Below are 14,761 nucleotides of genomic sequence, written 5' to 3' on the forward strand. Positions count from 1 at the left end.
GACACTCTTACAGTCGAGTCAACTTAAGGAAACCCCTGCCAGTCGGCAGCGCTTTTGACAGCTTCCAACTGCGAAGCGCAAACGGCTGTAGGCGAAAAGAATAGCCTTCTAGAGAGCCACGAAGAGCCGTTGCCATGGAGACGTTTATAAAATCGCGTTGTTGACACGCGAAGCAACTGCGCCCTGCGAACAGAAATTGTTTCATAATTTCAAAGGTGTTTCACGAGTACATGGAAACGGAATTTTTTTTATGTTACACTACAAATACAATCTTTTTTTGTTTACTTTTCTAATAGAAAACTGAAAATTGGCAAAATGAATAACTGGGCGTTGCCGGGTTTGTCAGCCAGTAATAGGATAAAGTTAAGGGGGGCAGGACGTCAAACGGGCCGACATGGAGCAGGAGAGGCACCACAGGACATTTTATTTTCTGCTGTCTATACTTTTATAAATAAATTCATAAAACTTTGCCAGCATGTCCAGGAAGAATTCAGGATTCACACTCGTAGCAGTGGAAGTGCAAAAACATAACAAAATAATTTTTTTTTTAAATATGAAATTTCATCATTTTTTCATTTACTGTTGGCTGCATTTGTTGCTATAGGTACATTTTTCTTCACAAGTAAGAGAGATTCTTTGATGAATTTTGCACAGCATACAAACCATACTTACAGGTGTATGAAACTTCAGAATTTTCCAAATCTATTAAAAAAACTGTGGTAAAAATTGAGATAATTAACTACAAAATTTGATTTTTTTTCTAAACATAAAGTTTAAAACGCAACAGCTCATTCATTTTTTCATAAATTAAATAGATTCTAGAGTTTCAGACACCTGTAAGTATGGTTTGTATGCTGTGTAAAATTCATCGAACAGTCTCTCTTACTTACGAAGAATAGTGTACCTATAGCAACAAATGCAGCCAATAGTAAGTGAAGAAATGATGAATTTTCACATGTAAAAGAAAATATTTTGTTATGTTTTTGAACTTCCGCTGCTACGAGTGTGAATCCTGAATCCTTCTTGGTCATGCTGACAATGTTTTATGAATTTACTTGTAAAGGTATAGACAGTGGAAATGAAAATGTCCTGTGATGCCTCTCCTGCTCCAGGTCGGCCCGTTTGACGTCCTGCCCCCCTTAAGAGAAGAGATGGAAGAAGGAAAACAGGAAACTAGTATAGCCACGGCGCTGTTTTGCGATTCTGAAACTGCAGTGAACTGAGCTTTTACGCCCGCACTTGCGGCCGCCCCCGCCTGCCACGACAGCCATTGACGCTCGCGTCTCCTGCCGGCAGAATCCTCTGGCTTGGTATGCGGAGCAGATGCAGCGCGCCGACGTGGCGCTGGTGGTGGCGTCGCCAGAGCCGCTGCCGACCACCGCCCCCGCCTCCGCCCCCGCGGCCGGCGTGTACGGCGGCGCGGCGGCGGCGGCCGAGGCGCTGGTGGGGGTGCGGCTGGAGCGCGGCCGGCGCTGCGAGGCGCTGGCACTGCCCGGCCGCCCCCACCTGCCGCCCCCGGCGCGCGCCCTCCGCCTGCTGCGCGCTCGCCGCCTCTCGGACCTGCGCCGCCTGGTGCGCCGCCTCCACCCCGGGGGCGACCTCGGGCCGGCGGTGCGTTCCGCCGCCAGCCGGACCGCGGCGCTGGCGCTGCTGCGGATAGCCCACGAGACTGTGGAGGACTGCCCTCCGCAACAGGTAAGTGCTTCACTCTCATTCCCAGAGGCGCTGTTTTGCATGCGTGCCCCTACCTTACATATCACATTATACGAGGAGCGTTCAGTAAGTAATGTAACGTATTCTTTTTTCTCGGCCAGTTTCGCCTCGAACAATGTGGAATTTTTTATAGGATCTCGTAGAATATTTCCGCTTCACCCCTATGGTTTCATGAACTTCTGATTGGTGGCGGCGCTATACATACCCTTCAAAAAGGCATCTGTAACAGAGGTCTGTTCCAAGCAGGGAGCTGTCATTGGGTTTCTTTAGGCAGAAAACCAGAGCATCGCAGACATTCATAGGCGCTCGCAGAATGTATGCAGAGACCTAGCAGTGAACAAAAGCACGGTAAGCCGTTAGGTGAGGCTTCTGTTAACACCGCAACAAGGTCGCACAAACCTGTCCGATCTTTCGCGTGCCGACTGTCCACACGCAGCTGTGACTGCTCAAAGGTTGGAACGCGTCTACACTCTCATTCGAGGTGATCGACAGGTCACAATCCACACCCCGCTCCATAACTGGACGTCTCTGTTGGTAGTGCTGACACACTCATTCACCACTTGTGGTACTCAGTGACGTGTATCTGCTGGGTTCCTCGCCTCCTAACAGAAGACTATAAAGTGCAACGAACGAGCATCTGTGAGGAATCGCTTACACGTTACGAGGCTGGTCGTGACATTTTTGTCGAACATAGCCATAGGCGATGAAACAGGGTTATCACTTCTAATTGGAGACAAAATGGCAATCCATGAAGTGGCGACGCAGCAACTCTCCTCTGAAGAAAAGGTTCAAAGCCGCATCCTCAGCCGGTAAAGTCCTGACGATTCTGAGGGGGCTATCCTTTCTGATGTCCTTCCTCATGGTGCAACGATCAACTTTGAAGTATGTTGTGCAAACCTCAGGAAATTGAAGAAACGATTTCAGCCTGTTCGTCGCCATAAAAATGCAAACGAAATTCTCCTTCATGACAACACAAGATCTCATACAAAGCTGCGCACGCGAGAGGAGCCCACAAAACTTCATTGCATCGTTTTTCCTCTTCCAGTCTACGGTCCAGATACCGTACCTCAACTTCCATCTGTTTGACTCAATCAAGGATGCACTCCACGGCTAGCAGTAAATGGGTAATGGGGAGGTTATTCACACAGCAAGACGTTGGCTCAGCTGTCGACCAGAAGTGTGGGCATACAGACCCTCTCACTAAGGTGGCGTAAAGCAGTTCCATTCAACAGAGAGAATGTTTAAAATAGAGTTTTATAGGCAAAATAAAGGGAAATAATACGGTGTACTGCAATTCTGAATAAAACCAACTGGCTTTCAGAAAAAAAAAGTTGCATTACTTATTGAACAGTCCTCTCATAAGCAAACCAATGAATACAATCTATGTACATTAGCTTGTTGAATAATAAATACATTACCAGCCGTGCTTAATAGCGTGTTGGTACCCATTTGGAATCCACCATAGCAACAATTCTGCATAGCATGGAGTCGACAAGTTCTTAGTTCTACTTACAGGTTTGAGGGTACGGAACTAGCATCCAATAGCCTCCAGATATGTTCCATAAGGTTCACATGAGGCCAATTTGGTGGTCGAGACACCAATGTCAGTTCAATATCATACTTCTCAAGCCACTGTACCACATCTCTAACCTTTTGAGATGAACAATTATCCAGCTGGAAGTTGCTACTCCCGTCAGGGAAGACATCTGGCATCCAAAGATCTACGTGGTTTGCAATTAACTTCAAGTTGTCCGCAGCTGTCGTAGTGCGTTAGATTACTACCATGTTGTTATTGTTGTGGTCTTCAATCCAGAGACTGGTTTGATGCAGCTCCCCATGTTACTCTATCCTGTGCAAGCTTCTGCATCTCCCAATACCTCCTGCAACATATATCCTTCTGAATCTGCTTAGTGTATTCATCTCTTGGTCTCCCTCTACGATTTTTACTCTCCACGCTGCCCTCCAATGCTAAATTTGTGATCCCTTGATGCCTCAAAACATGTCCTACCAACCGATCCCTTCTTCTAGTCAAGTTGTGCCACAAACTTCTCTTCTTCCCAATCCTATTCAATACCTCCTCATTAGTTATGTGATCTACTCATCTAATCTTCAGCATTCTTCTGTAACACCACATTTCGAAAGCTTCTATCCTGTTCTTGTCCAAACTATTTATCATCCACTTCCATACAAGGCTACACTCCGTACAAATACTTTCAGAAACGACTTCCTGATACTTAAATCAATACTCGATGTTAACAAATTTCTCTTCTTTAGAAACACTTTCTCGCCATAGCCAGCTTACATTTTATATCCTCTCTACTTCGACCATCATCAGTTATTTTCACCACAAATAGCAGAACTCATTTACTACTTTAAGCGACTCATTTGCTAATCTAATTCCTGCAGCATCACCCGATTTAATTCGACAGCATTCCATTATTCTCGTTTTCCTTTTGTTCATGTTCATATTATATTCTCCTTTCAGGACCCTGTCCATTCCGTTCAGCTGCTCTTCCAAGTCCTTTGCTGCCTCCGACAGAATTACAATGTCATCGGCGAACCTCAAAGTTTTTAGTTCTTCTCCATGGATTTTAATTCCTACTCCGAATTTTTCTTTTGTTTCCTTTACTGCTTGCTCGATATACATATTGAATAACATCGGGGATAGGCTACAACCCTGTCTCACTCCCTTCCCAACCACTGCTTCCCTTTCATGCCCCTCGACTCTTATAACTGCTATCTGGTTTCTGAACAAATTGTAAATAGCCTTTCACTCCCTGTATTTTGCCCCTGCCACCTTCAGAATTTGAAAGAGAGTATTCCAGTTAACATTCTCAAAAGCTTTCTCTAAGTCTACAAATGCTAGAAACGTAGGTTTACCTTCCCTTAAAATATCTTCTAAATTTGGTCGTAGGGTCAGTAATGCCTCATGTGTTCCCTCATTTCTGCGGAATCCAAACTGATCTTCCCCGAGGTCGGCCTCTACCAGTTTTTCCATTCGTCTGTAAAGCATTCGCGTTAGTATTTTTCAGCCGTGACTTATTAAACTGATATTTCAGTTATTTTCACATCTGTCAACACCTGCTTTCTTTGCGATTGGAATTATTATATTCTTCTTGAAGTCTGAGGGTATTTCGCCTGCCTCATACATCTTGCTCACCAGATGGTTAAGTTTTGTCAGGGCTGGCTCTCCCAAGGCTGTCAGCAGTTCCAATGGAATGTTGTCTACTTCCGGGGCCTTGTTTCGACTCAGGTCTTTCAGAGCTCTGTCAGACTCTTCACGCAGTATCATATCTCCCACTTCATCTTCATCTAAATCCTCTTCCATTTCCATAATATTGTTCTACTGTATTTCTTTCCCCCATTACTGTCAATCGTTCCCTAATGCTCTCCCTGAAACTCTGTACAACCTCTGGTTCTTTCAGTTTATCCAGGTCGCATCTCCTTAAATTCCCACTTTTTTGCAGTTTCTTCATAACCAATAGATTGTGATCAGAGTCCACATCTGCCCCTGGAAATGTCTTACAATTTAAAACCTGGTTCCTAAATATCTGTCTTACCATTATATATTCTATCTGAAACCTTCCAGTATCTCCAGGCCTCTTCCATGTATACAACCTTCTTTTATGATTCTTAAACCAAGTGTTACCTATGATTTAGTTAAGCTCTGTGCAAAATTCTGCCGGACAGCTTCCTCTTTCATGTCTTACCCCCACTTCAAATTCGACTACTACGTTTCCTTCTCTTCCTTTTTCTACTATCGGATTCCAGTCACCCATGACTATTAAATTTTCGTCACGCTTCACTATCTGAATAATTTCTTTTATCTCATCATACATTTCATCAATATATTCGTCATTTGCGGAGCTAGTTGGCATATAAACTTGTACTACTGTGGTATGCGTGGGATTCGTGTCTATCTTGGCCACAATGATGCGTTCACTATGCTGTTTGTAGTAGCTTACCAGCACTCCTATTTTTTTTTATTAATTTTTAAACCTACTCCTGCATTATCCCTGTTTGATTTTGTATTTAGAACCCTGTCCTAAGAGGACGCCGTCATCATTTAACCATATAGTAAAGCAGCATGCCCTCGGGAACAATTACGGCTGTAGTTTCCCCTTGCTTTCAGCCGTCCGCAGTACCAGCACAGCAAGGCCGTTTTGGTTAGTGTTACACGTCCAGATCAGTCAATCATCCAAACTGTTGAAACTGCAACTACTGAAAAGGCTGCTGCCCCTCTTCAGGAACCACACGTTTGTTTGGCCTCTCAACAGATACTCCTACGTTGTGCTTGCACCCATGGTACGGCTGTCTGTATCGCTGAGGCACGCGAGCTTCCCCTCCAACGGCAAGGTTCATGGTGGCTCCGTGAATGTACAAGGTTAATATCCCCGACATCATTACACTGCTAGAATGGGCCTGCTTTCTTGAGACGGTGCACGTTTCGAGCAGCTGTTCGGCTGGATAACAGCATATTCAGACATGATCACCGACCTCGTGAAGTGATTAACCCGACTAGGTGACACGTTTCAATTGACCCCCTGTCCAATCGTGATGATTCAGTTAACACTGCAGTCATAACTGACAGCGTCTTCGGGTCGACATGTGAACACGTAGTTGTCATATGGAATAATGCTATGGATCGATTCCAAACATAGTGGCAAAATATACATTGCATGGAAACTTGTTGTCATTAGGAGCACTAACCTCAGCTATACCATACTCTTTCACTGAAAGGGGTAAAACATACAGCCATAAAAGTACCTGACCGAAACCCGTATGCGTTATTTTTTTTTTAGAAAATTAAGTTTTCAAAAGAAAACTGAAAGCAATTTTTATTTCAAACTGAAAGCATTTTTATTTCTGAATTTCTTTACTAAACAGCTGAATTTCTGAATACATAATATCAGTATGTGGTTGGGCTAGATTTATTAAGTTTCATTGTAGGTTAAGGTTAAAGGAACAATGAAATAATATAAATGAAGCAAATGAACAACAAGTAGCCAGGTTTACATAGAGAAAACATTTCTTATTTGTAAACCTTTTGGCCTTTCCACACCATAGCACGTTGTCGAAACGACCTGTTGAACACGCAAGAAACTAACAACATACATAAACGATTTCAGTTTAGATTTGAACAGTGGTTTGCTACATAACTTTAGGAGGATTTGAAAAGAAAAGCGTCAACGTTAAAGAGTGCAAAAGTATTTCCACAGTTGAATACAGAGGATAGATAGCAGATAGCGAAAAAGAATACTCTGAGTGCCCCTAGTGAAGTGGAACAACTGTCGCATAACTTCATGGAAGGTGGAGCTATTGACAATTGGGAGGAAACTGAGGATCGATTGTTGGATTCAATGTTTGGCAGAGCTTTGGCAGACCTGCAATCAAACAAGGCAGAAGGCATAGGCAACATTACTTCTGAATTTTTAAAATCATCGGGGAAGTGGTAATCAGAAAAATTAATCAGGTTAGCGTTTAGGATGTCTGTGTGGAGAAATGACATCAGACCTTCAAAAGAACATCATTCCCACAATCCTAAAGACTACAAAAGCAGATACATGCGAGAACTATCACACAGTCAGCTTGATAGTGCTAGCAACTGAATTACTAACTAGCGTAAAATCCAGAAGACTGGAAAAGAAAATTGAGGAACTGATAGACAATCATCAGTTTGGCTTTAGGAAAAGGAAAAGTTAAGGCACCAGAGAGGCATTTCTGGCATTATGCATGACAGTGGAAGCAAAACAGAGTAAAAAATGCCAAAACACATTGGTAGAATTTGTCAACTGAGAAAAGGGTTCAGCAATGTAATATAGAGTACAAGTTTAGAATCCTCACACTGTACGTAAAGATAGATAATCTGTTAGATGTTTAAAGCAGTTTGTGTGTGTGTGTGTGTGTGTGTGTGTGTGTGTGTGTGTGTGTGTGGCTGGGTGGATATGTGTACAGCCACTATCTCCTCCCAAACCGCTGGATCGATTTCAACCAAATGTGGCAGAGAAACAGCAGAACAGCGCTGTGGGGTTTATAACCTGCTAGCTCAAATAGGAGATAAGGGCAAAATTGTGTTTTTTTTCAGCCCCTGGTGTATAGGCAGCACTGTATAACAGGTATGCTGTGCAGGAACAATATTGTCCTGCCAAATGAAATTGCTTTGCAGGGCAGCCTATGTGTGAAGGGCAAGAAAAGGTTTTTCAGGCCCCAACATGTAAGCTGCTGTGAAAGATAGGTGTGTTGTGTTGATATGGTATGGCCTGTTTTACCAACCTGTTATCATTGTTGTTGTTGTTGTGGTCTTCAGTCCTGAGACTGCAGCTCTCCATGCTACTAACCTGTTATCCACGGCTAAGAATCCAGAAGGATATGGTATGGGAAAGATTAAGATGTATACAGGAGGGGATGAACAGATTGAGGTGGAGGCAGGGGAGATGCATGAGGCTGGTGGAAAGGGTAGTTGTAAGTGGTACAGGAAGAGGGGGAAGTGTAGTTGGAAAAGGAGATGGGAAGGGACATATGGTCAGAGGCAGGGGGAGGGATATGTAGCCCGAGAGATGGGGTAGAGGAAATGGACAAAGAGAGGGGAGGAGGAGGTGAAGAGACATACGAAACATACAGGGGTGGGAGGATAAGGTGGACAGACAGAGGGAGGTAGAGGTGTACTCAGAGAGGGTCAGCAGGCAGAAATGTGTTCATTATAATGGGAAACACATACATGGTGAAGCCAAGGGAAAAAGTTAATATACAATATGTACAAGACTCAAGACTGTAAACTAAAAATAGGAGACAAGTAGAAAAGAGCTCTGATTAATCAGGGCCTATATTTCGAAGAAGCAATGAAGGAAACAAAGATTTGGAACAAGGATCAAAATTCAGGGTGAAAGGGTAATATTATTAATATATGCTGATGGCGTTACTGTCTTATGTGGAGGTGAAGATGGAATTACGGGATTTCTTGAAGAGAATTAACGGGCTACTTGAGCTCCAAATATGATATGTGAGTAGATCAAAGCAATACAAAAGTAATGCAGAATAGCGAAAAGGAGATTAGCGATAAACTCAACACCAAATCTGGGACCACGTAAAAGACGAAGTGAAGAAATTCTGCCACCTTGGAAGCAAAATAGTACATAATGGATAGAACAAGGAGGAAATAAGAAGTTGACTAGCACACACAAAGAGAGAGTTTCTGGCAAAATGAAGTCGACTAGTATCAATTGTAAGCCTCAATTTGAGGAAGGCATGGCTGAGAATGTAGACTGGGAGCACGTCGCAGTACGGAGGTGCATCATGGAGTGTGGGAAACCCCCGGAAAAAAATTAAATCGCTGGCTCTGAGATGCAGAAGAATGTTGAAAACTAAGTGGGTATAAGGTACGAAATGAGAAGGTCCTCTGCAGAACCAGTGAAGATAAGGAATATTTGCAAAACACTGGATAGTATGGAGTAACTACATGGTACTAGAGGGAGCTGTTAATGGTAAGCTTTTTAGGGAGAGACAAAGATTAGCACATAATTGCAGACATTGTGTGATGCTGCTACACTGAGATGAAGACGTTGACACAGGAGAGAAGCCCCCCTTGCATAACTCACTTTTCAGGTCTGTACTTTGCACACTCTTGGTGTATTTACACTGACGAGCCAAAACATGACGACCGCGACGCCACCTCGATACAGAATGCCGCCCGGTAAAGTGTATAATCGGAGCAGAAACAAATGGGGAATCAAATGAGCGATGGTACTGTCCACAAATGGGGAACACCACTGACGTGAGCGACCTTAATAAAGGGCATATTGTTGTGGCCTGGCAGATGGGAGCCAGCATCTCGGAAACGGCGAAACTGGTTGGCTGTTCGCATGCTACTGATGTGAACGTCTATGGGAAGGGTTGAAAGATGATTAAACCACGAGTAGGTGACAAGTGTTGGACGTTCACGCCTCGTCACAGAACATGGAGATTTGCCGAGTCTGTAAAACGGAATCAGCTGCTATTTGTGTCATGCCTGAAGACGAAACGGAACCCTGGTGCAGGCACAAGTGTCCAACAGCAGAAAGTCCAGCGTAAATTGATGAACAGGGGATGCAATGTATATGTTGCCACTATGTTTGAAATTGCCCCATAGTATTATTCCATATGACATTAATTCAAATAAGCATGCAGAGTAATCCACCTTTCTCGTGTTTTAATTACCAAGGGCAACAATTTATTACGCATGGAGCAAATGTTGCTAAACTCAAGAAATTTTATAATACATGATTTCTAATTTAAGTCCTGACTGAAATCCATACCCAATACGCAACATTTAGTTTTACATATTTCTTTCTCTCGTGATCTCTTGTTATTGATTACGTGATGATGGTATATACTGTCTTGTACACAAATACATGAACTATGTATTTTTCTCTGTTGATTAGCTTTTTAGCCAGAGCCAATGAACACTCGTAATTTTCCATAATATTTCAGATATTGTTCCTTCTGTTCTTGCACCGCTACATTTATGATGCTTGTTTCACCATAAAAGACTACTATTCCTGCAACTATTCCTTATATTCTAGAGACGAATTTTCGATTAAAATCTGGCGGCGTTTATAGTGTTAATGTCAATTTTTATTGTTAAATTTGAGTATATGTCACTAATTTCGCTAGTTCCGTTGATATGTCCATTTTCATTTAATTTAAGCCACAATAGCATTTAGTAGTCTTTAAACGTTCAGTCTGGCTTCAGGAAAGGTAAAGGCACCAGAGAGGCACTTTCACGTTGCGGTCGCTAATGGAAGCAACCCTGAAAAAAAAAATCGAGACACGTTCACAGGATTTGTCGACCTGGAAACAGCGTTAGACGATGTAAAATGGTGCAATGTGTTCGACATGTTGAGAAAAAAAGGTAAGCTATAGGGAAAGACGGTAGTATACAATATGTAAAAGAGCCAAGAGAGAACATAAGAGTGAACGACCAAGAACGAAGTGCTCGGATTAAAATGGATGTAAGACAAGGATGCAGTCTTTCGCCCCATCTGTTCAATCTAGACATCGAAGAAGCAATGAGGAAAATAAAAGTTCAAGAGTGGGGTTAAAATTCAGGGTGAAAGTGTAACAATGATAAGATTCGCTGGTGATATTGCTATCCTCAGTGACAGTGAAGAAGAATTGCACGATGTGTTGAATGGAACAAACAGTCTAACGAGCACGGAATATGGATTGAGAGTAAATCGAAAAAATACGAAAGTAATGAGAAGTAGCAGAAATGAGAACAGCTAAAAACTTAACATCAACATTGGGGATCACGAAGTAGAAGAAGTTAAGGAATTCTGCTTCCTAGACTGCAAAATAACCTATGACGGACGGAGCAAGGAGGACATAAAAAGCAGCCTAGCACTGGCCAAGAGAGGTCTGCTAGTATCAAACATAGGTATTAACTTGAGGAAGAAATTTCTGAGAATGTACGTTTGGAGTACAGCATTGTATGGTAGTGAAACATGGAGTGTGGGAAAACGGGAACAGAAGAGAGTCGAAGTATTTGAGATGTGGTGCTTCGGACGAGTGTTGAAAATCAGGTGGACCGATAAGGTAAGGAAACAGGAGGTTCTGCGCAGAATCTGAGTGGAAAGCAATATGTGGAAAACACTGACAAGGAGAAGGGACAGGATGAAAGTACATCTGTTAAGACATCGGGGAATGACTTACATGGTACTAGACGGACGGCAAACACTGTAGAGGAAGACATTGGAATACATCCAGCTAATAACTGAGTACGTAGGGTACAAATGCTACTCTGAGCTGAAGAGGTTGGTACAGGAGGAGTGATTAAAAAAGAGAAAAACGTTCAGCATGTAATCATTCATCGAAACAAATCATGTATACTTAACTTGCAAAATTTACTCATTGTACATCATTTGCACATGAATAGTGCCAATGATCTACACTCATATTCATAAATTAAGGATAATTGCAGAATGTGGTGCCACACAACGTGGCACTACACAAAATTGGCGCTAATAGGATAGTCACATAGGGAACACACACGACACAGATCTGTACGTCCACGGTATTGGTGATAAGTTGAGAAAACCGTCCCGAAACACATGTCCTACAAAACGGCACTGTTTCCTGCGCATGTACCCCGACATCAGTATGGGATATAACCACCACGCACACGTACGCAGGGGACACAACGGGCTGGTATACTCTGGATCAGGTGGTCGAGCAGCTGCTGGGGTATAGCCTCCCATTCTTGCACAAGTGCCTGTCGGAGCTCCTGAAGTGTCGTAGGGGTTTGAAGACGTGCACCGACAAGTCGACAGAGAGCGTCCCAGAATAGCTCGATGGGGTTTAGGTCGGGAGAACAGGCAGGCCACTCCATCCGCCTGATATCTTCTGTTTCAAGGTACTCCTCCACGATGGCAGCTCGGTGGGACCGTGCGTTATCATCCATCAGGAGGAAGGTGGGACCCACAGCACCCCTGAAAAGGCGGACATACTGGTGCAAAATGACGTCCCAATACACCTGACCTGTTACAGTTCCTCTGTGAAAGACATGCAGGGATGTACGTGCACCAATCCTAATCCCACCCCACACCATCAAACCTCGACCTCCATACAGATCCCTTTCAAGGACATTAAGGGGTTGGTATCTGGTTCCTGGTTCACGCCAGATGAAAACACGGCGAGAATCACTGTTTAGACTATACCTGTATTCGTCCATGAACATAACCTGGGACCACTGTTCCAATGACCATGTACGGTGTGCTTGACACCAGGCTTTACGGGCTCTCCTGTGACCAGGGGTCAATGGACTTCACCTTGCAGGTCTTCGGGCGAATAAACCATGTCTGTTCAGTCGTCTGTAGACTGTGTGTCTGCAGAGAACTGTTCCAGTGACTGCGGTAAGGTCCTGAGCAAGACTACCATCAGTATTCCGTGGCCGTCTGCGGGCACTGATGGTTACATATCGTTGTACACTGTGGACGTCCCGTACTGTAGCGCCTGGACACGTTTCCTGTCTGGTGGAATCGTTGCCATGATCCTGAGATCACACTCTGTGGCACACGGAGGGCCCGAGCTACGGCCTGCTGTGTTTGACCAGCCTCCAGTTGCCTTAGTATTCTACTTCTCATAACGTCATCAATATGTGTTCTTTGAACCATTTTCAACACACAATCACAAATAGCACGTCTGAAAACGTCTGCACACTTACCTGCTGCACCATACTCTGACATGCACCAACACACCTCTGCATATGTGGACTGCTACCAGCGCCACCGTGACACCGTGCGACGACCACAGGTCACACACACCGCATGGTCTTACCCTGAGGTAAACGACAAACTGCCCACCAGAGCGTTGTTTCACCATGTATCAGCATTATCCTTAATTTATGAGCATGAGTGTAGAATTAACTCGATTTCACCACATATTTTATGACAGCGCCTACTCTTATTCTTAATTCATTATGTGCATCTAAATGATGACAGAAAGCAGCTACAAAAGTAGCGGATAGAGATCTCAGTGCAACTAGATATTTCACAAAAGTATTTCCCGGTAGCCCTTCACGCACCTCAGCACTTTCTACGTTCCTTAGTGCTGTCACATGAATTGTGTGACTGATGCCTTGGTTTCTTGCAGGCGAATCCGGGAGTGGCTATCGACGTCTCGTCCAGCGACTTGCCGGAAGAACATGAGCCAGTATACGCCAGTGAGTCTTCAGTACCCCCGACCGTGCGGCAGCAGGCTCTGCCCACCGTCGCGGTGAGCACCCTCGTGGACCTGCAGAAGATGAACCTCCTGGGTCCGGACCTTTCCGAGGAAGACACGGAAGAGGAAGAAGGCGACGGTAGCGTCCTAGGGACAGATGCGTCCGGGTCGGCAAGTGGTGTGGACCCTGACAGCATAAGCCTGCAGCTGTGAACCACGACACGACGCGGTGCAGCTCCACCCAACTCTCATGTTCCTCCTTATCTAGTCCTCAGCCTACCTCCAGTCAGAAGCTCTACGCCTCATGTGATGTTTTTGTTTTGTTTGTGAAATGTAATTTATTCTACAGGTTTTGAACAATACAGTGCAGTTAACACTTCACCGTCCTACTGTTCATTTAACTTCTTGTGTTATGCATACGGAACCTCCCTAGCGATTTGGACGTGAATATGGTATCTTATCATACAGAGTGTAAAAAAAAAAAAACCAGCGTATACAAAATTTGAGAGTGTTTAGAATGTAATCTACCCCTCCCTCACATCATTTGTTGATTGTTACTGTCTTTAGGGTTAACTCTTTTAATAAGTTACGAGAGGAGTAAGATTTACAATAAACTTTTTACTTATCTTCTTTTCTCGTAGTTGGCTCCAATTCTTCATGTCTAGAGGCTGATTCTTGAAATCGAAATTTTCGTGTTTAGGATCCCATGTTTCCCATTGACATAATTAACTCTGAAGTAACGCTTTCACTGTATTTTTTCTTTTCACGAATATTTATTTCTCTCACATTTTTCTGTATCACACCGTCTTTTGAATTTTTACATTAACAAAGCCGAAATTACATTATTATTCCAAACTACGTCAATACGTCCGGTCACATCAGAGGCATGCCCACTACTACCTCACTCTGCGGTAATAACAATATTCCAAAGGGTTTGCAAATTTTCTTGACAAATGAACTTCTTTTAATTTACAAATGAATCCAGAAATAAACAATAAACAGTACTGAATTTTTGTAATTCATAATAGAAATTTTAAGTGTGCCAAATATTTCGTAATTTCAAATATGTCTTAAAATTATTTTAACTCTACAATCAAGGCCAGTACATATCGATTGTAACAGGGAAAATAAAGTAATTTCTTTTTGTAGATTTTAGCTTATAATATAACACGTCGTGTACAAAATCATATGAATTTTTTTAGAAAAACAACTTAGACAATGTTGACCTGTTTTAATATTCGAGAATATTTCTGGTATCGACTACTTTTGTTGAGGAAAACGAACGTTAGAGAAGGGTGTCCCTTTACAAGAGGAGATAACATCATTAAGAGTACATGACGGTTTTGACGTTGAT

At 43.2% G+C, this 14,761-nt stretch overlaps 1 protein-coding gene across 1 annotated transcript; it reads left to right on the forward strand.

Moving 5' to 3' along the window:
- Nucleotides 1-1,323: 1,323 nt before the first annotated feature.
- On the forward strand, nucleotides 1,324-13,786 carry LOC124593935. The gene is made up of 2 exons (XM_047132284.1): nucleotides 1,324-1,695; nucleotides 13,339-13,786. Exons 1-2 carry the CDS (start codon nucleotides 1,324-1,326, stop codon nucleotides 13,618-13,620), a joined length of 654 nt encoding a protein of 217 aa, XP_046988240.1. The 3' UTR covers nucleotides 13,621-13,786.
- Nucleotides 13,787-14,761: the final 975 nt, after the last annotated feature.

This window comes from Schistocerca americana, chromosome 2 (assembly GCF_021461395.2).
Source record: "Schistocerca americana isolate TAMUIC-IGC-003095 chromosome 2, iqSchAmer2.1, whole genome shotgun sequence".
NCBI classification, from domain to species: Eukaryota; Metazoa; Arthropoda; class Insecta; order Orthoptera; family Acrididae; genus Schistocerca; species Schistocerca americana.

Excerpts from the sequence above, each read along its gene's own strand:
- LOC124593935 (XM_047132284.1), top strand. The coding sequence starts at position 1,324 with ATGCAGCGCGCCGACGTGGCGCTGGTGGTGGCGTCGCCAGAGCCGCTG. Across the intron at positions 1,696-13,338 it reads AGGACTGCCCTCCGCAACAG|GCGAATCCGGGAGTGGCTAT; the intron begins GTAAGTGCTTCA and ends GGTTTCTTGCAG.